Source organism: Balaenoptera ricei, chromosome 17 (assembly GCF_028023285.1).
Source record: "Balaenoptera ricei isolate mBalRic1 chromosome 17, mBalRic1.hap2, whole genome shotgun sequence".
Classification (NCBI taxonomy): domain Eukaryota; kingdom Metazoa; phylum Chordata; class Mammalia; order Artiodactyla; family Balaenopteridae; genus Balaenoptera; species Balaenoptera ricei.
In genome coordinates, this window is record NC_082655.1 from 40,381,009 (window position 1) to 40,403,120 (window position 22,112).

General features: G+C 53.9%; 1 protein-coding gene across 1 annotated transcript; it reads left to right on the plus strand.

Annotated features, from left to right (window-relative positions):
- Positions 1-3,184: 3,184 nt before the first annotated feature.
- Positions 3,185-19,294, plus strand: GDF6 (growth differentiation factor 6). The gene is made up of 2 exons (XM_059901981.1): positions 3,185-3,608; positions 18,333-19,294. The coding sequence occupies exons 1-2, from the start codon at positions 3,185-3,187 to the stop codon at positions 19,292-19,294; spliced, it is 1,386 nt and encodes a 461-aa protein (XP_059757964.1).
- The last annotated feature ends 2,818 nt before the right edge of the window (positions 19,295-22,112 follow it).

The window sequence follows — 22,112 nt, forward strand, 5'->3', positions numbered from 1 at the left end:
AGATTCCTGACTGGCTTGCGACCTTGGGCTCCATCCACCGAGTTTGTGCATCTGCTCACCTGTGACATGAAGACTGCAGCGCTTTCAGGCAAAGGAGAGCCAGCACCTTCCTTGCTTGGACTTGAGGCTGGTAGCAATGAAGGAGGAGAATATCTGCCCCAGGGGAATCCTGACAGCGGGAGGACAGACCACATCCTCTGTGGTTCCTGTCCTAGTGTCATTTACTCTTACCCATGACTACATTCAGTGCGCTGAGCGCTCCTAAGCCACAGCAAATAGGCTCATTACTTTGTTTCCTGTTTACTGATAACTTGTGGCAGATAATAATTGCCGTGGGCCAAAAGAAGAGAGAACATACAGGACTGCAGTTGCAGGGAGGAAGCCTTCTTATTGGCTGGGGGGTCTGAAACCATGAATCACCATTAACCAGACTCCATACTGATAGAAATTAAAATACTGATAACACAAACCACAAGGGTTCATTTCCCCCAGGGAAGGGATGGAGACAGACGGCAAGGAGGAAGCCTCTCCTGGATGACACCAGAGAAGCAGACGTACAGAGCTTGCAGGCCAGGCCAGAGCAGACCATGTGCATCCCAGGGGTGACAGGTAGGCGGAAGGGGAAATGTTGCTTCTTCAAGTGAGAAACGAGGGGTTTCGAGTTTGTGGTTTGGCAGAGAGCTGTTGAAGACCTGCAGAGGGGACAGAAGGGCACAGAGGAGACCTATCCAAGAAAACAGCCTTGGCAGTAATACAAAACTAAACCAAAAAATGAAAAGAAGGACCAGCAGACATGCTTTGGACATAATGTTAAGTGACAAGGGGAGGGTACAACATAGCATCTATCTCTGGATTGCAATAACATGTACACAAAAGACAGAGACAGATTGGAAGGGGACCCATAAAGGCAAACACATTTTGGTCTCTTGTAGTGGCAAAAATCTGAAAAACAATCTTTTTGTTCAGTTCCATTTCCTTTTATGTTGTTAAGTTAGTAAAAAAACAAACTATTTTAAAGCACAGTGAGAGGAAGGAAGAAAAGGTTATGGTAAAGCAGCTTTGAGTCTAAAGTCTCAGAACTTGACAATCTTGAAACCAAAACTAGGGGCATAAGTAGGCTTGGGATAAGGCCAGAAGGGACATCCATGGAGGAGATGGAGAGGAGAGAAGCTGGCTTAATAGCCCAGCGGTTAAGAGCTCAGACTCTGCAGCAGTGTGAGCTTGGGCCTCAGTTTCCCTATCTGTAAAATGGGGATAATCCAATCTTTATCTCATAAGGTTGTTTTGAAGATGAAAGGAAACAAGGTCTCTTGGGTGTTTGCCATTACCTGGGGGAGGCCAGTGCCAAGACCTTAAGGAAGTTCCGGAATGAAGGGAACAAGGAAGCAAAACTGCCTCTTCCTGCAGTCAGGTGACTGGTCCCTGCAGAAGGAATGGAATAGCAAAAGGGGGAAGGGGGAAGAAAGTGAGAGGGTGGGGAGTATGGAGACTGGGAACACACACACACACTCAAAGCAGTGTGGGGAAGGAAATCACCTGAGAGCAAATAAAACCATAAAGAAAAGAAAAAGCAAGAATGAAATAGGGACATTGGCTCAGGGATGATTCCTCTTTGCTGGAGAGGGAAGAGCACTGGGTCTGGAGTCTGAGCCCTAGGGTCTGTTTCTGGCTGCACATCCTCTTGGCTGAGTGTCCTTGGAAAAGTCATTTATCCCCTCTCAGACTCATTGTTTAAATCTGTGAAAGTGAAAATAGGAAGGCCAACATCACAGAAGGGCTGGGGGTGATTCAAGGAGATCTTTTTACGGTTGGTGGCTGAGCACGCAATAAATGCAAAGGGAAACTCGACGTCCACAGCGTTAGGGCAAGGAGCATGGCGGGAGAGAAGCAGCCCTCCGTCTCGTCTTCCAGCCTTCAGGCCCGGGAATGAGTGAGGCAGTAGGCGGGGAAGACAGGCACGGAGAATCTGGGGACAGATAAAGGAAACTCGTGATGGGGCGAGGCTGGGCTGAAGAGAAACAGATTGGGGGAGAGCTGCAAAGGGAGGGGTCCACTGAAAGGGGAGGGGGGAGTCCGGGGAGGGAGAGGGTGGGAAGGCCGAGAGAGATGGGAGGGCAGTGTGAGAAGAAAAGCAGGCTGGGGAAAGAGGGATTGGAATGCAGAAGGAACTTGGGGAAGGAGGAAGTACTGAAGGCGGGAGGGAAAGAAGAGAGGGAAAATGGGGATGCCGTGGAGGCGGGGGCCAGGCCGCGAGAGGGAAGAGGATCCGGGGAACAGATGGAGGAGAAAAGAATCGGCTAAATCCAGCGTCAGAAGAGGTTGGGGACCGCGAGAAGAGAGGCTGGGGCGTTCGGGAGAGCGCAGCAGCTTTTAGCATCCGTCCAGACTCTAAAGACTCGTGGCCTTTGCCTGACCTCGAGGGTCGGGAACAGACGCCCTGTCTTTGTGGAGAGCGGTACCCCACCGAGAGAATGGGGCTGTTCTGGGCTGGGCCGTACGCCTGGCGCGCGGCGAGGCTTCCCTGGCCCCGGGCTGGCCCTTGAGGGGAGCGATCGACTGGCCTGGAGGTTGGGGCCGAGGAAGGAAGGTACCACCGCCCGGGGCCGGCGCGCAGTCGGCTGCTGAGGCGCCTGCTCCGAGCTGTCCCTGGGGGGCGCCGCCGCCGCTTCCCTCCTCCGGGGCCGCACGCTCCCAGCAAAGTGGAGGAGGCTGGGGAAGACCGAGAGCCGGCGGAGCGCTACGGAGGGACCGAGCTTCGAACAGTGCTGGGGGGGCTCTGGCGCTGCGGATGCCCGTGGCTTCCTCGCCGCCGGCGGCCTCGCCCGCCTACCCCTGCCCGGCGCTCCAGGCCCGCTCTGCGCGCACCGCCTGGCAACCCCGCGCGCGTCCCGCGGGGGCGCTGCGTCCCCCTGCCACCCCGGCCCCCAGCGGCCCCTCTCCCCCACACCTCCTGCCCGCACCACCCGGCCTCTCCTCCCACCCTCGGCTCCCCTCCCCTCCCTCCCCTCCCCTCCCCTCCCCTCCCGGCGAGGGGCGGGAGGGGGCGTGGCAGGGCCGAGGTTTGTGTGGCTGGGACCCGGCTCCTCGCACTCCGAGTCCGCCCGAGGAGCCGGGCCCCGGCCGCTGTCCAGCCGCTCCGCGCCCCTCGCGACCCGCGCCGCCGCCTCTCGGGGAGACGCTCGCCATGGATACCCCCAGGGTCCTGCTCTCGGCCGTCTTCCTCATCAGCTTCCTGTGGGATTTGCCCGGTTTCCAGCAAGCTTCCATCTCATCCTCCTCGTCGTCCGCCCAGCTGGGCTCCGCCAAGGGAATGCGAAGCCGCAAGGAAGGGAAGATGCCGCGGGCGTCGCGAGAGAGTGCCACGGCCCGGGCGCCCCTGGAGCGGCAGGAGCCACAGCCGAGGCCGCAGGAGGAGCCCCGGCGGCGGCCGCCACAGCAGCCCGAGGCTCAGGAGCCTCCGGGCAGGGGCCCGCGCGTGGTGCCCCACGAGTACATGCTGTCAATCTACAGGACTTACTCCATCGCCCAGAAGCTGGGCATCAATGCCAGCTTCTTCCAGTCTTCCAAGTCGGCTAATACGATCACTAGCTTTGTAGACAGGGGACTAGGTAAGTGGCAAAGAAGACGCCCGACTCCTTTCTCCCTGGAGCTCCGCAGCCAGGGCACAGCTCCGGCTCTGGCAGGAGGCTGCATTTGTGAATTCCCTTCCCGCTCTGGCTACCTCCCCCCTTTCTTTTCTTAAACAGTTTTTCTCAAGCCTAAGTAAGTTTCCGAATGCGGCTGCAGATTTTATTCCAGTATGCAATCCTCCCTGCCTCGCTTTCTTCTTTTCCTTCCTTCCTCTCTCTCGCCCTTCCTTCCTTCTTCCTCTTGCCTTTTGCAGAAAGGAGCGTGGCGGCCGCACGTCTGGTGGCTGGTGGAGGAAGCGTGGAGGGCGGGAGGTGGCGGGCAAATGACCGGGGCTGGAGAGGCGTCGCGACGGGGACTGACGGAACCCGTGGCAAGGGGTCACTAGTTGTACCGGGTGCGCGGTCCGAGGCCGGAGCTGCCGTGGCGGACCGAGCGGCCCAGGGGCCTGAGTGAGCGCTGGAAAGCCCTGAGCTCCCATCCGCTCCGGGAAAAGCCGGCAGAAGAGAGTTCCGCGGTCGGAGGAGCGAGTCGGCGATTGGCGTCTGGCAGTGCCCTGGCCCAGCCGCTGCCCAGGTACCCGGCTCGTCCCCGCGCAGGACGTGGGGATGGTCAGCCGCGTAGGAACCCCGCGACCTCTGGTTTTTTTTGTGTTTTTTTTTGTTTTTTTGCTCCTGCAGCGCGCTCTCGGCCACTCCGGGGCCCGCAACAGAGTCATTTCTGCAGAGGCAGCGGCAGCAACTGGCAGGGCGGGCCGGGGGCAGGGGCAAGTGAGCTAAATTTGGGGGTTTGTTGGTACTTAACTCACACGGGTGCCTGCGTGTGCTCGTTCACCTTTCTGAGCTAGGCACCTCTCCTCTCTCTGCGCTTCTACCAGGGGCCCCATCTTTGGTCCCCTCTGTGGGCGCGGGTGCATGTGTGGGAGTCTGCGGAAACCCCTGCGCCCCCTCCTTGCCACCTGCGTTGGTCTGCAGCCTTGGAGAGAACCTCGCGCTGCAGGCGCCGGGAGCTCAGTTCCTAAAGAGAAGAGACAATACCGTAGAAGGAGGCAGTAAGGAAGGGAGAAAAAGCAAAGGAAGGGCAAACGGGAGGTAGGGGACGAGAAGAAAGGACGGAGGAGATAAAAGAGATTTGGGCATCTATCCACTCCGCCACCCTGCCCAGACTTAGCTCCTCGGCTCGGACGCCTTCCCTGCCTCCCACTTCCAGGTCAGTGAAAGTGGGGTCGCCCAGGAACCGGCGAGCATGGGGGGTTCGGACTGGGAGGGCTGCTATGCCCCGGCTGCCTTGGGGGCACTTGCACGCCCTCGAAGCTTTACAGAGCAGGCTAACGGCCCCGAGCCTCGGGCTCTTCCCAGGCTTCAGCCCCCGAGCCCCCTCCCTTGCAGCCGCCTTCCTTGCGGGCATGGGTCCTGCCCACGCTCGGTTCGCGGCTGCAGCCCGAGGTCAGCGAGGTTCACGAGCTGCTGAAAAGTCTGGGCGGCAAATTAACGCCAGGTATTTTATGGTGATTTTACAACTACTAAAGTCACCCTGGCAAATACAAGCGGCTTCTTCGTAGCTCTGCACCTGGGGTCCCGGCCTCCCTGCTGCCAGCGCAGCTCGCCTTCTCCCCACCTCCACCCCTCTCCCTGCCTCTGTTGTTTCTCTCCCTCCAAATCTTCTGTTTATCGTTCGCCTTCTCTAATACCCTAATCGAAGGCTACCCTAGACTTGCCTAGTCGAGAGAGTAAGGAAGCACAGAGAAAATTACTCTAGAGGCCTTTCCCCAAGGGAAGAAATCCCGCAGGCCCAGGGTGGCGGGCGGTGGGGCGCGCATTTTCTTCTCCCCACGGGAAGTGGCCAGAACCTCTGTCCCTCCCCCAAGCGGACACCCCCTAACTCGTAAGCTGCGCCCTGTGAGTTTGGCACGGGACCAAGGGACCCTGCGGGCGGCTGGGAGGCGTCTACCGAAGCCTGCAGCGTTGGGGCAAGTGTGGGAGGTCTCTGGGGGCTCCAGGTCCGGCGCAGAGGCTGGCTCGCTTCACCCTGGCTCGCGCTGCAGCAGCCTGTCCGCGGGCACCGCGCTGGGCGCCCCCGGGGCGCCAGAGGTAGGGAGGGGACTGGCTGCGCGCCCAGGTTGGGGGGGGGGGGGCTCAGTTCCCGAGTCAAGCTCTCTAGGCTAGCCGAACCGAGATCCAGACGTCCGGCTTCCACTCCCGAACGCGGTCCCCCGCCGGAGGAGGCGCGGCGTGACCACCTGGACCGCAGCTTCAAAGGCGCGGTCTCCTCCACGCCCTCCGGTTCCCAGAAAACGCGAAGAAAGGTAGTTAGTTGACCGCGAAGGCTGTGCGGCTGGTAGCACGCCGCGCTGGGGCGAAGGAGTGCGAAGCCGCAGGCTGGAGGGCGCGCGCGGAGGAGGGGGTATGTTGCGGGCCACAGCCCCAGCTTGATAAAGGGAAAGCCTCACTTTCTCTCTCACTGATTTTGATTTGATGTGTCACCGGCGGTGACCTCGGGCTGGACCTTCCGGGGCTTGCTTAGCATCGGGCCCCTGATTGGAGTGTTTCAACTCAGCGATCTAATTGAGGGTTCATGTCATAACACATCAAATGGTGTCTAGTCTCCCGTGATGGAAGGGACCCGCCAGCCGCGCATCCCCGACTCCTGGCGAGGACTTCCGCCCCTCTCACGTGGGGACTCTTAAACCGCGCCAAACCTTCCAGCATCCCCTCCCCCAGCCGTGGACGGCAGGACAAGGAGGAAAGAGCGGCGGCCAACCGAGAGCTGGGCCAGCCGCGCTAACTTGGCGCCTTGCCTCGGGGATGTTTAAATCGCCGTCGAGTGTGGCAGGCTTGGCTTCGAGAAGCAGGGGTCCCTCAGGGGGAGGAGCAAAGAAAACGGAAGGAATCCTGAAACCCTCTCGTGAGGCATGAACTACTTACGTACAGTACACTATTTGTAAAAAGCCTTCCTCACCCGGGGACCCCGGAACCCTAGAAATTACACCTAAAGCTTGCGTTTAAGAGTGGGAGAACGGGGTAAACTCTGTCCATTGTGAATGAATGAAGAGCGCTTTAGGTCTATAAAGACTGCGTGTTCTGTACTGCCTCAGCCCCTGCCTCCTTCTCCCAACCCCTATGAGGAGGAGACCTTATTGCAAGTTAAAAAAAATATGTCCCCCCTTTCGCGGGGACATATTGTTGTTTCCAAACAACTAGGGGTAGTAATAATAACTAAGATATATTGACATGTTGAGCACTTACTGTGTACCAAGTACTGGGCTAACATTTGTTCCATGAATTATTTCATTTAATTCTAACAACACCACCCCCACCCCGGGGGAGAAAGTGCTACAGTCCCTGTTTTACAGGTGAATTAAGGAAGACAGAGAGGTTAAGCAAGTTGTTCAAGGTCACACAGCTAGTGAGAGCTGAAGCACATATCCAGTTCTAGCCCCTGCATATTTACCTATGGCACTACATGGGTAGGGTAAGTGGTGGGGAGGTTTCTAAAGGATGGTGGCAAGAAGCAGAAATGGAAAAAATTGACAGATTTTCCACCCCGTCTAATATTCCTCTGTAATCTCTTAAGACCCAGTTAGGAGTTGGAGTGAAACTTTGGATTCAGGGGTCTAAAACTGTGCTGTGCCTTGCTTCTTCTTTGTACTCCCTGTAAAAGGCACTAACTGCCTTATCCCTGACCTTTAAAAATGCCTCCATATTGTGCTTTCAAGATGATTTTGGATCCATAAAGATGAGAAAGTGTGTGAATGTTTGTGTTGGTGCGGTCATAGGATCAGGATGGACCAGGCTGGATATAGAGAAATTACAGTTAGCACCTGATAGAACTCATTACAAGACCACTAGTACAGGAGGCTTGGAACTCCAACCCTGGGGCCTGGGAAAGGCAGACAATGAGAACTCCTATGAATTCAACATGGCTGTAAGATAGAGGCGGGGGGAGAGAGAGGCAAAACTTGGACTTTAGTTTACGTAGTGAGAAGCACCATGTAATTCCAACAAGGGAGAAAAAAAAAAAGCCTCTTAAGGATGAAGAAACCAAAATGAATCTAAGAATATTGCTGTGAGTTAGGTTTCCAGACGATTTTGAAATAAGAATTCTCTTTAAATATTGGTTGTTATTGTTACAATAGCACTCTCAGAAAGGAGGCAGCAGGGAAGAGATAAAAAACAAAAAAACAAAAAACAAAAACACCAAAAAACACTCACACACACAAAAAACCCCAAACGAGATCGGAACATCCTTGAGGAATTTGACACCCTAGAAATGAACCTCGGGAGAGTTTGCCGCTGATTGTTTGTTGGCTTCTAGGTTTACCTTCTGGGTCACGATTGCCAAGGGGGCAGGGCAGGACAGCTAACGGGGAGGACATTCTAAGAGCGGCATAGTTCCCTCCTGATTGAAGTTCGTCTGGTGTGGCATGTTTATGCAAAACAGCGTGTTTCTGGGTGGACCTGGGCCGCAGAGTGGTGCAATCAACGCAGTGGTGCCTTTGCCCGGACCCTGTTGTCGTTGGCAAACGGAAAATGAAATATAAGCAGGGAAGTATTTTAATGGGGACGGAGGGAATTCACAACTGTTAATTATTTGGTGACCTTGTATTCGATTTGTTTGAGTCCCTTATAAAAACACTAATGCAGACCAGACGGCCAAGTGAGGAAGCCGGCAGAAGGTTCCAATCTAGGCTTTATTTCCCCGGAAAGAGGGAACAGCCTTGGGAAAGGATTGCTGAGCTTTCAAGTGCGTGCGTGTGAGGACGCGCCGGTGTGAGCACCGCGCGGGGTTTGCGTCGCGGTCCAGGTTCAGGATCCTGCTCAAACCTGGTGAACTGCGGGTCCTGGAAGAAACCCGGGGTAAGGGAAGGAAACCTTAAACCAGAACTTTGTTCTGCTTTTCTGGTTGGAATGATTAAAACATTTTTCAGGCCACAAACCAAACCCTTAGCCATTGGTTTGTTGTTAAATAGCAGTTAATGTCACTCCCACCCCTAAGGCCTTAAGGGTTGCCTTACAAAGGCTGCCTTAGCAAGAAGCTACAAACACCTAGTGTCTTCTGCAGCGTGAGCGCAAGAAGCGCCGGCATTCTGGGGCGGACTTCCTTGGCAGGGGAGACTAATCTGAGAAGGACACTGAGCTTTTTCCTGGCGCGGGAGGCTCTCGAGCTCTGGGAGTTTGCGCGGTAGAGTTGCTGGTGGGGGAGGGGATCGAAAAACGTGCTCAAACATCCTTGTCGTTTCTGCACATTAAAAAAAAAAAAAAAAAATTACCTAAGCTGCAACCCACGACAGGCCTTGGGAATCCCTTCCCGCGCAAACTGAATCAAGACCTGAAACCTCCCCCTTACGACCAGAGGGGATGCGTGTCGTCTGGACCCGCGGGGAACGCAGAGCGTTGCATTGATGGAGGCCCTAGTGCAACTCGCTTTTTCCCAGCTGGAGTTCTCGGGGTTCTGGCGGCTCACCTCCTTGAAATTGGTGACGTCTTCCTGGGGCGGCGTGGGGAAAGGGAGAAGGGAACTGAACAGAGAGGTGGGGGAAAGATGGTTTGATAGAAATAGGGCAGAACGAAAGCTTTCGTTTCCTGCCAGGACTTCTGCTTGCATCAAACGACCCAGAGCAAATTCACGATAATCCCTGGGGACTTTTGAGTAAAGTGAAGGACAGTGGTTCGATAACTCTTAGGGTATGGAATAACCCTGGTCAAGCAATGCTCTCTGGACGCGGGAAGGGCTCCGAGCCGAGGCCGCGAGGCGTGGCAAGCAGGAATGTGGAGCCACAGCGCCACTTCTTTGCTTGGCATCTACCACCTCCCTCAAGCCCCCATCCCCCGCCCTTAAAGCCTGGCTGTTTATTTTTAAGCTCAATGTCGGTTAAATGGTGTCTCCTGTTTACAGGAATTAAATAGGTCCTCGTCGGCCTAATGGGTTCCAGGGTTGCTGTTCCTTGCCCTCCAGGACAGTCCATTAACGCTGCTGGGGGCCGAGGGTTGGGTGCGCTGGGAGTGGGCGGGCGGCGCTGACCAGCGTTAGCAGAGAGGCGCGCGCTGCGCAGCGAGCGGCCCGGGCGCCTGGGGGCGGGGCAGGGTTTAGGGACCCTATAGTGGGCTTGCAGTGGAGGAGAAGGGCGGGCCTCTGGCCTAGGCTGGCGCGGGTCTGGCTGCTGGAGCGGAGCGGAAAGCAAGAGCAGAGGGTTGGCTTTGGGGTCGGTCAGGGGTGGCTTACCCGTCCCCCTTACCCCCTAAATAACGTAGGAACCGAAGAGAACCCGTGCGCCTGTTTTGCAAATCTGGCTTCCAGGCAAGTTGGTCCAGTTCCGATCCCACTTCCCAGCTGACCGCCGCTCCCACGCCCAGTGGGGAGGGAAATTGAACGATGCTAGGCTATGGCCCATAACTACCACCACGAATCTCATTTTGCTAGGACGTTATTTCGGGAGTCAGCCCGAGGTGAACACAGGGGAGCTGAGTTGCCGCGATCCCTTCCTCAGAAGCTGCGTCCGGCCCAGCACTTTAAAGAACACATCACTGAGGTTTCTCCTGCGCAGGACCCCTTGACACCGAGGGTCCAATATCCTGCCCATGACCACACGCCAGTCTGAGCCCGTCTCCCCACCAGCAACCTCAGAACTGGTCGGGGAGGGGAAACAACATAAAATGGGAACCTTTTCTTCTACTTTTCATCTCCAGGCTCTCAAGTCAAAAGGCTGCGATCATGTTCCAGCCCAAAGGGCGGTTTCAGGGCTGTGATACCCTCCCCGCTGGGCCTGGGTTGCTCCCCTGGGCTCCCAGGTGACCCTACAGGTCGACATTGCAGGGAGGGCGACCTCGGGCAAATCAACCAGGTCCGGGCCCTGCTCCCGAGGTTCCAAGAGAAGGCAGCGACCTGCGGGGATGCCGCAGCTGAGGACGCGAGGCACAGGCTGCTTGGCTGCAGCGGAAAGGTGGGGAGAGAGGCTCCAGCGTGAGGGGCGTCACCAGCTTCTATTTGGATTTCATCTGCAGTGGTGTCAAATTAAGATTTGGGCCACTGTGGTCAAGAGCCCAGGGTGGGATGCCGGTGAAAAGAGTCGCCTGGTGAAGTGTCCTTGATCTGGGCTTTGCATCTCTGGCTCTTGAGCCCCTGAGAGGCCGTGAGAGTTCGCACCAAGTGCGTGGAAACTACTTTGTAAATGAATCCGTTTCGTCCTAGAAAGACAAAAGGAGTCTCTTGGAGGCGCCTCCGGACTCCTGCTGGGGGTGCCCAGGGCCCAGAGCTCAGAGTAGAGGGCTGGCCCATCTCCTGCCAGAGAGCTGCGTTACTGAAGGCTGTCCTGCGGCTCCCTAGGAGCGTGGAGTTGTTCCCAGTCGGGTGGAAATCGGGGTTCCCCTTCTCTCCCCTTCCCAGCCTCACTGGTTTGCCGCTGGCTGAGTCAGAACTTGCCGTGGGAACTTTGACGTTTCTCTGTGGGATCCAGGCAGACCACCAGACTCGATGAATTCTGTGTGGTTCACAAGCCCAGGCTCGAGACAGGGAGGAAGGCAGGGATCTGCCAGGCTTTGGAGAGAGGTTGGAAAGTCCTCTGTGGAGGACTTCCCTTGGGCCTTTCTGGTCTTTGAAAGGAGGAAAGAAGCTGGGAAATTCAGGGCAAGCTGTTGGGGAAAACACTGGGGAAGCCAAGAGACCTAGAAAGAAGTGGGGCGGTGACTGTATGGTGGGAGGCACCGGGCCCGGGAACTTCTGTGGGGCTGCAATGCCGCCGCCCCTCACACCGCAGCCCGAGGGGTCATTCACTGCTACCACCCCGCTCTCCTCCAACCTGCAGGCTGAAAAACTTAGGGAACACACCCCCCCCCCCGCCCGCACCCTACAATGGCTCCGTGGACAGTTCCTGCCCACGAGGGTGCCAGTGGAGAAGTGGGACAGGTGAGGCAAGGAGATCAGCCACCAGGCCTCTCGGGGCTGCAGCTGCCCGGAGCCAGAGGGGTTCGCATATGGGTTAACCCCAGAGGAGGGACCCTGCGAGGAAGGCCCTGTCCTTGACGAGGTTCTGGCTGGAGGTCGTTTGTTCACTTAGCATTGTGGGAGGGACCAGAGCAGTGGATAAGGCCTGGGGAATGAGAAGGAGCAAGGTGATGGGGGTGAAGCTGGAACCCCTATGGGCCTCGCCCTTTGCTGGAAGCCCTTGCTTCTCTCTTAACCCCTCTGCCCAGCACCTTTCTTCCACTCACTTCTGCAAATCCAGTGGAAAGAACTGGATTGCATCTCCTCAAAGAAGGCCAAGAGGAGGACGGACAGGTGTATCTTCCCCCTACCTGGCCCCCTACCTGGCCGTAGGCAGTTACAGTAATATTGGCTGCATTCACTGGGTGCTTCTGTCTGTCATGCACAGCCTGCTCTGGTTGCCTTGACTCTGATCTTTACAATGACTCTGCAAAGTGGGGGTCATTCTCCCATTTTACAGATGAGGTATATGAGGCTGGGAAAGATTATGTGACCCAGTCCATCCAAGGCCACCCAGCCAATAAGTTACAGGGCAGGACTCAGACTCAGGATTCCTATGCTCATTCCATGTTGTCAGTAGTAACTAACATTTGCACACATCTTCAGATGTCTTTCCTACTCTATCTCATTTGCCACCCTTCCCTCAGTGACTGTGAGCTGGCCTGATATTCTCATTTTGCAGATGAGAAAATTGTTTCCTTGGAAATTCTCATTCAAAAGTCCAGATGTTGGCATCCCTTCAGTTCTGCTGATTAGGAAGTGATTGACACTTGGAGATCAGGGATTGATGGCCTCCCCAAATTCATAGGCAGCATGAAAGAACTGGAGCCTTCTCAGGGTTTCTACCAGACACAAAGATCAGGGGCTGGGATGTCCGGGGTGGTGGCACAGATACTGGAACCAGAATGCTGCATTTACCTCTGTCTTGGACAAGTTACCTTGAGCTCTCTGTGTTTTAGTTTTGTGATCCGTAACATAATAATGATATCTTTTCTTTTTTCCATAGGTCGTTTTGAAGCTTAAACGACTTATTATAAGTTTAGAATTTAGATCATGCCCAGCACATAGTAAGGACTTACACCAGTGTTTGCTGTTATGATCATACTGGATGTGAGCAAAAACACCCCAGAAAGGGTGAATTGTGTGGGTGGTCTCCTTATTCTGCACCTCAGGGGGATGGTCAGCAGTTTGCAAGTCTCAGATCTCAGTGGATGGAGGCAGGGCGCAGGACAAGAGTACAGGGGGAGGCCCAGGAGATCACTGCCCCAGAAGAGGGTAATAGTTGGAGCACAAATTACTCAGAGACCTTCATACCCCAGAGGAGAGAGGGCTGGTGGCTCATTTTTACTCACCCAGTATACCTGACTCTATTTCCAACTTGTGGACTTTGGCGCCTCAGGGCACCCTCAGGGCTGAGGGACCTAGGAAGAAGTGACTCCAAACCTAGCTATGAATTCCCTGCTTGGAGGTCTTCTTACTTCCAGTAAAGGAAAAAAGAATTCCTGGCAGAACCCAGCTCCCTGTGTGTTGACGGCGTTGGTGATGGATGTGTGTCTGGTGTCCTCCCTCCCTCTTTGCTCCACCGCCAAATCAGAACCCCGTGAGAGGGGCGTGGCCTCAGGTCTGAGGGCCTCGGTTGGAATAAAGACCTTCAAATCGTGTCCCTTCCAAGCTGCAAGACATTGGGCAAGTGAAGACGCCTCTTGGAGCCCGCTCCGTCACCTATAAAAGAGTGTAACAGTACGACGGGCCTCGGACGCTCTCGGTGAGGATTCACGGACCGAGGCCACCCGAGCCCTGAGCCCGCCCGGCACAAAGGCACTCCCAGAAGCGTTCAGGGATGCTTTTGAGGATGGGGGAAAGGCTGAGCTGCAGACGTCTGGAGTTTCCTTTGCGAAGACGGGTGATTATACTCCCCTCCTCCATCCCCACCTAGGGGAGTAGGGGTGGGAGAGCCCCCTTTCATCTCGGCTTTCTGAGCCGCAGCCCTTCGCTGGAGGATGTGCCTTCGGAGGACGTGCGGCGGGACGCGTGGAGGGGCGGCGGGTGGAGGCGTGTGGGGCCCGGCCAGGCGCCCACGAGTGGCCGCTCAGGTCACGGCGAATTCAGAGGACGCGAGCGGAACACACGCTTAGCAGCGTTGGGGAGCCCAGCGTCTGGGCGCGAAGGGCCTTGGGGGTCGGGCGAGCTGGAGCTCGGGGGAGCCCTCGGGGCCAGCGAGTGACACACAGTTCAACCAGGACTCTCAAGAGGGACCTCAAGCTGCGTACGTATCTCAAGACGTCTTGGGGAAAAAGGCAGTACGCGGCCTTTCCGCCCCAAACCAAAGGACGATTCGGGTTTTCGGAAGCCATCTGCAGGGTGGCGCGGGGGAGCCGCCCCCAGCTGGAGGGGCGCGTGTGGGCGGGCGAGGCTCGGGCCCTGCCGCTGAGCAACCCTAACCCTTACGCCGCCTTCCCGGGGCGCGGTTCCCGGGGTGTCCGGGCTTAGGCGCCGCGGGCATCCTTTTCTTTACGATCTGGTGTTTGCTTCTCAGCTTCCTCCAGCCACGTACCTTTCTAAGCCAGTTTCCTCATTTAAAATGGGCGTGATAGTCCCTACCTTGAAGTGATTCGTTCTCGTTCCCTTATTTGCTTTCCTTTTAAATTTTTATTTTATTTTTTTAATCAATTCCACACCAAATGTATATGTTTGAGGTGCTCCTAACCTTTAACCGACTTGCCCTTAACTCAAAAAAGGCTGACCTATTTATGAAGAATTTTCTTCAAATATGAAGGTGGTTTGTTCTCTTCTTCTCTCCGCCCCTCCTTCCTCTGCCCACCCACCAGAGCAAGCTGATAAGCACAAATCCAGCGATTATAACTTGAGGGGTCTCTATGTCTAATGCTCAGCAAACACTGAATTAACCTGGGTGTAAGCCAAGCTGTAACAGACCAGGTTGATACAAATAAAAAGCAAAAAAGATAGCTCCCATGATTTATTACTGATCAATTTCAATTTAAAGGCCTGAAGCATAGGATTGACTTCCAGGATGTAAGAAGGTGCCACCAACAGATTCTGAATTGAAAACTACCTGTTTCTAGGCAAGAGGATGGGAGAGAGTGTCGCTTGATGACATCAGCTCTCTTTTATACAGGACTTAATGGGAGAGGAGGCTTGTGGGAGAAGGTGTGAAGAACTGGCTTCCTACCCACAGATGGCCATGGCAGCAGGGCCAGGCCTTGTGATGCCAGGTCAGCAGGCGAAGTGTCTGCAGGGTCACAGTGGATGGTGTGTGTACTCCCCAGGTTGGATGCCTCCTCTGGGCTATTTCTGCGATGCATGCCTCCAGAGCAGGTCCAGACAGGTGGAGAATGTGGTCTGCAGGGGAGCTGCACAGAGCAGCCACACTCACGCGTTAGAGGTTCTGGAGACCCAGTGAGAGTACATGTGGCTGAAAGAGTGAAAAAACGTGGAGGTGGCTGTGAGGGGCAGGAAGGAGCATGGAGCAGTAGGGACTTGGTTCTGGTGAGCATTGCCTTAGATCCTGTCTTGGGCCCAGTGCTTTGGGGCCCTAGGGCCCTGTTTTGTTCTCACCTCCCATGGTGCCCTCCCCACCTGGTGGGGAATCTGAAGAGTCAAGGAAATGTGCTTATCTAGATTCGTGGTTCTTATAGTGGGGTCCCCAACCAGCAGAATCAACATCTCCCGGGAACTGAGGAGAAATGCAAGTTCTGGGCCCTGCTACAAACCTCTGGGGCCCAAGAGAATTTGCATTTCTAACAAGTTCCTGTGTAATGTTGATGATGCAGATTTAGGGACCACTGCAGGTTCACTGGCTTTGAGAGCTACTACTCTAGTCTGGTACCTGAGCCACAGAGTTCTTGCTCAGATAGCGCTGAGCCCACTTCCAGGGCCTGGGCAGCTTCTTCTTTGGGTCTGTCCTCCTAAGGGTGTGTCACATCGCTGATGTGTGCACCTGTAGCCTGGGAAGCTTGTACCTGTGGGCAAGGGTGTCCACATCCATGCAGGTAAGACCCCTCAAACTGTGGAATGGAGCTGGCATGGGAAGAAAAGAGAGCAGGATACAGGCTGAAGTCTCATTTGCACTTTTTCCTCAAGCCCTGGAAAGAGTAGGAGCAGGCTGATCTTGCTAGAAAAATCATGCGAAATCCCAAGGCTGCAGAACCAGTGGAGCCCTCTTTTTACAGATGCTTTCCTCTGTTTTGACCACTCTCGAGGGCTAGAGAAATGTGACTCAGCTGTGCAGACCATTTATTAGCCCACACTTTAAAAAAAAGAATGAAAACAAAAGCAGGCTGATTTCTCCGTGTTGCATGAGAGAGAAATAAATAAATCATCCTTCACACCTGCCTAATGCTCTCCAACCAGTGACAAACTGTCTCAAGAGTTATGTAAGCAGAGATGGAAATGATTTCCTAAAGGAGCCCAGGTTTTATTCCTAGCAAGCCCTGAAAATACAGTTGGGACTGTATCCTCCATCCCTTGTACCCTGGTCACTCCTGGTTGCCTCAGCTCCAGAACTTGGACTCTAATGGACAGGCAATGGGGCTTACAGGCTAAATCCTCCAACTCTGAAATTAAACGGACCTAGGTTTGGGTCCCAATACCACCATTTATTTGTTGTCAGACTTTGGTAATTGTTTTCTCCAAGCCTTGGTTTTCCCATCTGTAAAATTGGAACAATATGAGTACCTACCTTGCAGAACTGATCTGTGCTCATGGATAAAGGATGAAAAATATGTCAGCCCTCATGACATTTAGCTGGTGCAGCAAGTGTCTTAGGTTTGTCCCTCTCATCACATCCTCAGTTTGGGGGGAGAGAAATATGAGAGGCAGGAAAGTGAAGCCTCAGGCAATAGGTCCAGAGATCTGGGTGGTGGCTGAATGTTGTCAGACACAGGTTTCTTTAAAGGAGGAGAGGAAAGTGTGCTGAATTCCCACTGATTTTAATGTGCCCTGGTCGGTTTGAAGGTCTTGGCTTCCATAAATCAACTGCCTCCAGCAGCTTTTCCCTTTTCACCTCTCTAACCCTTCCCACAGCTCCGTCTCAGGTCGGGACTTGTGTGTTAGAGTGAGGCAGCCGCCCAGCGGTCAGCCCAGAGTGGGAACTGGGTGTAGCCGAGGCTCCAGGTCCAGTGCCCTGGGGCTACATCTGGACAGGCAGTGAGGGTCGGACCTCGGACCCGGTGACACTTTTACTATTGAAATCTACCCAAACTTTACTAGCTTCTGGGGAAAGCTAGGGGCTTTGGGGATTTTTGTATTTGCTGGGTTGTAAATATTTTATGAGAAGTCAGCCCAAGAAAATCTGGTTAGCTTTCCGCCTTGCACATTGAAGTGGGGTTGGCTTCATGCACAAATGTGTCAAAAAAGAAGTCCAGTCCAGTTTTGCCTGGGTCCCCAAGAATTCACCTTGGATTTAAAAGCCTGTTATTGTTCCCCCTTTATGTGTCCCCATTCTTTCTCTCAGTGGTAACCAAAAATTTTATCTTCAGGATTAGTTGCAAAGCAAGAAGATTTCAGATTGGGTGGGTGGGGGAGGGGAGAATGTCACTGTGTGTGTGTGTGTGTGTGTGTGTGTGTGTGTGTGTGTGTGGCTTAGGTTTTCTCCTTACTGATATATTTATTTCTCATTGGCTGCAGGATCTTCTCAATGGATAGATAGATGCCTTGTGTTTGTGTTGGTTCATTTGCCCCTCTGCAGACTTCTGAAAGCCTCCCTGCTCTTTTGTTTGTTAAGTGGCTGATGAATTTTAAAAAGAAAGAAATCGCATTGCAGCTCCTCATTGTGTCAACTTCGTCCTGGGCCTATATGCTTCAGCAAAACTGCCTGCTGGGCGGCATCTTCTCCCAGACCCGTGGGTCTCAACTAGGGCTGCACCTTCAAATCAACTTGGAGCTTAAAAAAACCAAAGCTAACAAACCGCAACAAAAGTCCAATATCCAGGCCCTGTCCTCAGATATTGATTCAGTAGGCTGAAGCATACCCTGGCGCTGGTAATTTCAAAATTCTCTAGGTGGTAGACTGAGAATGATTGCTCTAGATGTTTCCCACTTACTGACCAGCGTGTATCCTAGGTCAAGCAGGCCTGTAGCCGTTGCGGTGAACCAGATGGACAGGACAGGGTCCTAGCTCCTATGGGCTGTTGGAGAGGGGCGGGCTTACGCTGGGAAAGACAGACCACTAAGGAGACAAATATAAACGAGGTCATTGTAGATAGTGCTAAGTGCCGTGAAGATAATAAACCAGGGTCCCGTGATAGTGACCGAGGGAGGCTACTTTAGATCAGGGTGGTCGAGCATGGCCTTTCGGAGGAGGTGACACTTGAACCGAGACGTGAATGATGAGAATGAGCCAGCCGAGAGGAGGTCTGGGGGAATGCGGGCCGGGCTGCGACCACAAAGGGCACATTAGTGGTTACATAGGCTCCTGGGGGAAAACCCGGGAGGCCGCCGCCACGGCCGCCACTCCAGCAGCCACCGACTTCCGCCCAGGGAGTCCCGGGCTGAAGGGGAGGAGGGGGCCGCCCTGGTGCCCTCCCCTTCTTTGCCGCGAACCGCCGGGCGGGGAGCCGGGGTGGTCAGCCCCGGGCGGGCCGAGCTGGACCCCTACCGGCCTGCCCCGTTCCCTCCCCGCCCTTTTCCTCCCAGGGGCGGCCGCAGAGCACCGGGCTGATCTCCCTCTTAAGTGAAACTGACTGTAATTATTTTTTATCTCGCAGACGATCTCTCGCACACTCCTCTCCGGAGACAGAAGTATTTGTTTGATGTGTCCACGCTCTCAGACAAAGAAGAGCTGGTGGGCGCGGAGCTGCGGCTCTTTCGCCAGGCGCCCGCAGCGCCCTGGGGGCCGCCGGCCGGGCCGCTCCAAGTGCAGCTCTTCCCCTGCCTGTCGCCCCTGCTGCTGGACGCGCGGACCCTGGACCCGCAGGGGGCGCCCCGGGCCGGCTGGGAAGTCTTCGACGTGTGGCAGGGCCTGCGCCACCAACCCTGGGAGCAGCTGTGCTTGGAGCTGCGGGTCGCGTGGGGCGAGCCGGGAGCCGGCGAGGCCGAGGCGCGCGCGCCGGGGCTCCAGCAGCCACCGCCCCCGGACCTGCGGAGTCTGGGCTTCGGCCGGAGGGTGCGGACCCCCCAGGAGCGCGCCCTGCTCGTGGTGTTCACCCGATCCCAGCGCAAGAACCTGTTCGCCGAGATGCGCGAGCAGCTGGGCTCGGCCGAGGTTGCGGGCCCGGGCGCGGGCGCCGAGGGGTCGTGGCCGCCGCCGTCGGGCACCCCGGACGCCGGGTCTTGGCTGCCCCCGCCCGGCCGCCGGCGGCGGCGCACAGCCTTCGCCAGCCGCCACGGCAAGCGGCACGGCAAGAAGTCGAGGCTGCGCTGCAGCAAGAAGCCCCTGCACGTGAACTTCAAGGAGCTGGGCTGGGACGACTGGATTATCGCGCCCCTGGAGTACGAGGCCTACCACTGCGAAGGCGTGTGCGACTTCCCGTTGCGCTCGCACCTGGAGCCCACCAACCACGCCATCATCCAGACGCTGATGAACTCCATGGACCCCGGCTCTACCCCGCCCAGCTGCTGCGTGCCCACCAAACTGACTCCCATCAGCATCCTGTACATCGACGCGGGCAATAACGTGGTCTACAAGCAGTACGAGGACATGGTGGTGGAGTCCTGCGGCTGCAGGTAGCGGCGCCTTCCCTGCCGCCTTGGCCCGGGACCGCTGGGGAGGCCTGGCTGCAGAGAGGCGGAGGAGGAGCTGGCCTTGGACGAGGCAGAGAGTGCGGCAACAGCCTGGGCTTTCAGCCGGGTGGGAGACCAGGGAGTTCCGCCTTTCCAGAACCTTCCACCTGCCAGCCCAGAGGGAGAGACGGATTTTCACACCTTGCCCGGCCACCCTGGAAAAACAAGCCAAGGAGGATTTCTTTAGTTTTTGTCTTTATTATTGTGGCTTTGGATTTCCTTGTGTGTCTCACAGGTTTTGATGGGAGGTGGGGGCAGGGGAGACACATACCTGGTTCTCAGCTGCTCCAAGGATTGAAAAATTAATAGTTTAAGAAGGGAAACTGGGGGGAAGAATCACCTTTGACCACATCTCGGTCTGATTGTTTGCTACCTGTGTAAAGAAGGTGGGATCTTTCTGGCCATGTCGTAGCCTGTGCCTTGTCCCCTCGCCCTTGCCCGCAACAGAAAGTGTTAAGGTAGAGAAATAGGAAAGCCAGGAGGGGTCCTGCCTTTAGAAGAGCTTTGCAAGAGGTGGGCCCAAGCGGGCCTTTTCCCGCTTGATTGTATACCCAGCTCTGCCCTGGCCTCTGCCCGTATAGGGAAGTGGCAACCTGCATCTCACTCCAGGGGGCTCAGGTCACTGCCATTACTATTGCTTTTTCTGGGGGAAAAGGGAGCTGGTATGGATGGAATGACAAGAATGAGTCCAAGTGGAACCCCCTAAAGGATAATGAGAAACCACAAGGCTGCCTCTGAGGGGCTGACATAGAGGTGCCTTAGCCCAGGCTGGAGGTCACCTATGGAAAAGCCCTTCCTCAAGTCTGTTTCTCATTGATTTCTTTGAACAGAATTTGCCAGAATTCAGACATCCCCTTTGAAGGGGAAGGTGATTTCCCATTTAGGCAAAAAATGGGTAGGGCTGGGGAACTGTAGAACTAAGGTAAGAGTTGCAGAGGATGGGAAAGTGACCCAAGAAAAGAGAGGGTGAAGTCAGGAGGGTAGGTGGTTCCCCACCTCCCTCACCAAGGATGGGGATAGAGGGACAGGCCAGGAACAGGGAGGAGAGGGATGAAAGGAGACACAAACCCTTGTCCCCGAAGTTTCTTTAGAATCTCTGTTCCCTCCCCTCTCTCTGACATTCCTGAAAGATTACCAGCCAGCAATAGCCCAGGGCTCCCCCAAAAGAATTGTTTCAGATTGTAATTACCAGTTAGGCAATGTTTTTAAAACTTAGTAATGAGAAACTGTGAAAAGAGCAAAGTGTTACATTGAGCTTGAGGTGGGAGACGACTGGGACGGATGGTGAGGAAGGAGGCAGGGATGGAATTCATCTTCCGGAAGCAGGAGAGAGCAGAGCACAAGTTAAATACCCATCCCCAGATTGCCAAAAACATGAACTTTCCCCCAGCCTGCACCAGTATTATTTTCAAACATTGCCCGTAAGTAAGTAGGCCCTTTGAAGAGTTAGCTTCCTTCTCATCTTTGACCATGAAATGGTTTAAACAAGGGAACTTGTACCAACCATTACAAAAAGTTTTTGTTTTTCCTAAGTGGTTTTGCTCTCTCTTGATCTAAACCTGTTGCTTGTTTGGTTCAGAGAACTACAAACTGTCCAAGAAAGGGTGAGACTGATAATAAATGCTAATATAAAATGCTAAGTGAAAAAAAAAAAAAAAGACTTGGCCCGGAGAAATAATTTAAAATGCACATTTGCTTTGGATGCACTGTTGTTCTGTTAAGGCTGTATATATTTGTTTATTTAAGGTGACTGAAAGTGCAAAGAGGAAATGGACAGCATGCAATTCATCTTAATGTACAAAACGTTATATGCACTCAAATGTTATAATTTCTAATATTTTTAAAGTTTATATTCGAGTTGTACAAAGTTAAGCATTCATCAGATATTTCATTCTTTCATAATGTTATCATTTTCTTAAATATTATTACAAAATTTTAAGTCTGTCTAATGGAGAGTTTTTTTTTTTAACTGTCTACCTCACTATAATACAAGTATTTACCACACGAAAGTTACCAGAGGTCAATTAATATTCAAAACATTTTTTACAGTACACTTTTCCTGGATGATACTCAGTCTAATACTGTATTATTAAATTCATTTCCCCCCTTAATAAATCAGCCTGGTTTATATGGATCTATTTAGAAAAATCATTTTCTCAAGGAATTACCTACCGTCAGTGGTATTTTGGTCCAGTATGGGACTGAATGTCTGAAAAGGCACTGAGGATTATTTTGAAATCCATCATTCAGAACATTGGAGTTTTTCCTCACAACTCTTCCATAACTCTCTTTTCATGAGATTTTCATTCACCAGATTAAAGCCAAATCCTTGTCAACTATTAGAACAGTGTTTATAAGCCTGTAACTCATTCCAACATCTCAAGAGCCCAAATAGGAACTGGATTATTTCTTAGTTTCTTTAATGTTGAAAAAAAGTTGTAAGTTAACTAGGCCAGCCAAGATGTCTGTAATTACCATTTACATTATGCCTTAGCGGGAGCAGAAGATATAGAAATGTTGTTCTATTTGTTCACTTGCTATAAATTAGGGAGCCCGTGTACAAGTGTTAAGTCTGAGTGCTCACTCTATGTCAAGCATGATGCTGTCCGGGCATTATCTCATTTAAACTCCTCAGAAACTCCACGAAATAAGTACTATTATAATCCCCATTTTACAGATGAGGAAACTGAGATGTGGCGAGTTTAAGTAGCCTGCCAGTGGTAGTTAGGATTTAAACGTAGCTCTTTCAGCCTCTAGAGCCTGAA

What these genes read in the sequence shown, in the direction of transcription:
- GDF6 (XM_059901981.1), top strand. Translation starts at nt 3,185, where the DNA reads ATGGATACCCCCAGGGTCCTGCTCTCGGCCGTCTTCCTCATCAGCTTC. An exon ending in CTTTGTAGACAGGGGACTAG is followed by an intron (nt 3,609 to 18,332) that starts GTAAGTGGCAAA and finishes TTTATCTCGCAG; the next exon opens with ACGATCTCTCGCACACTCCT.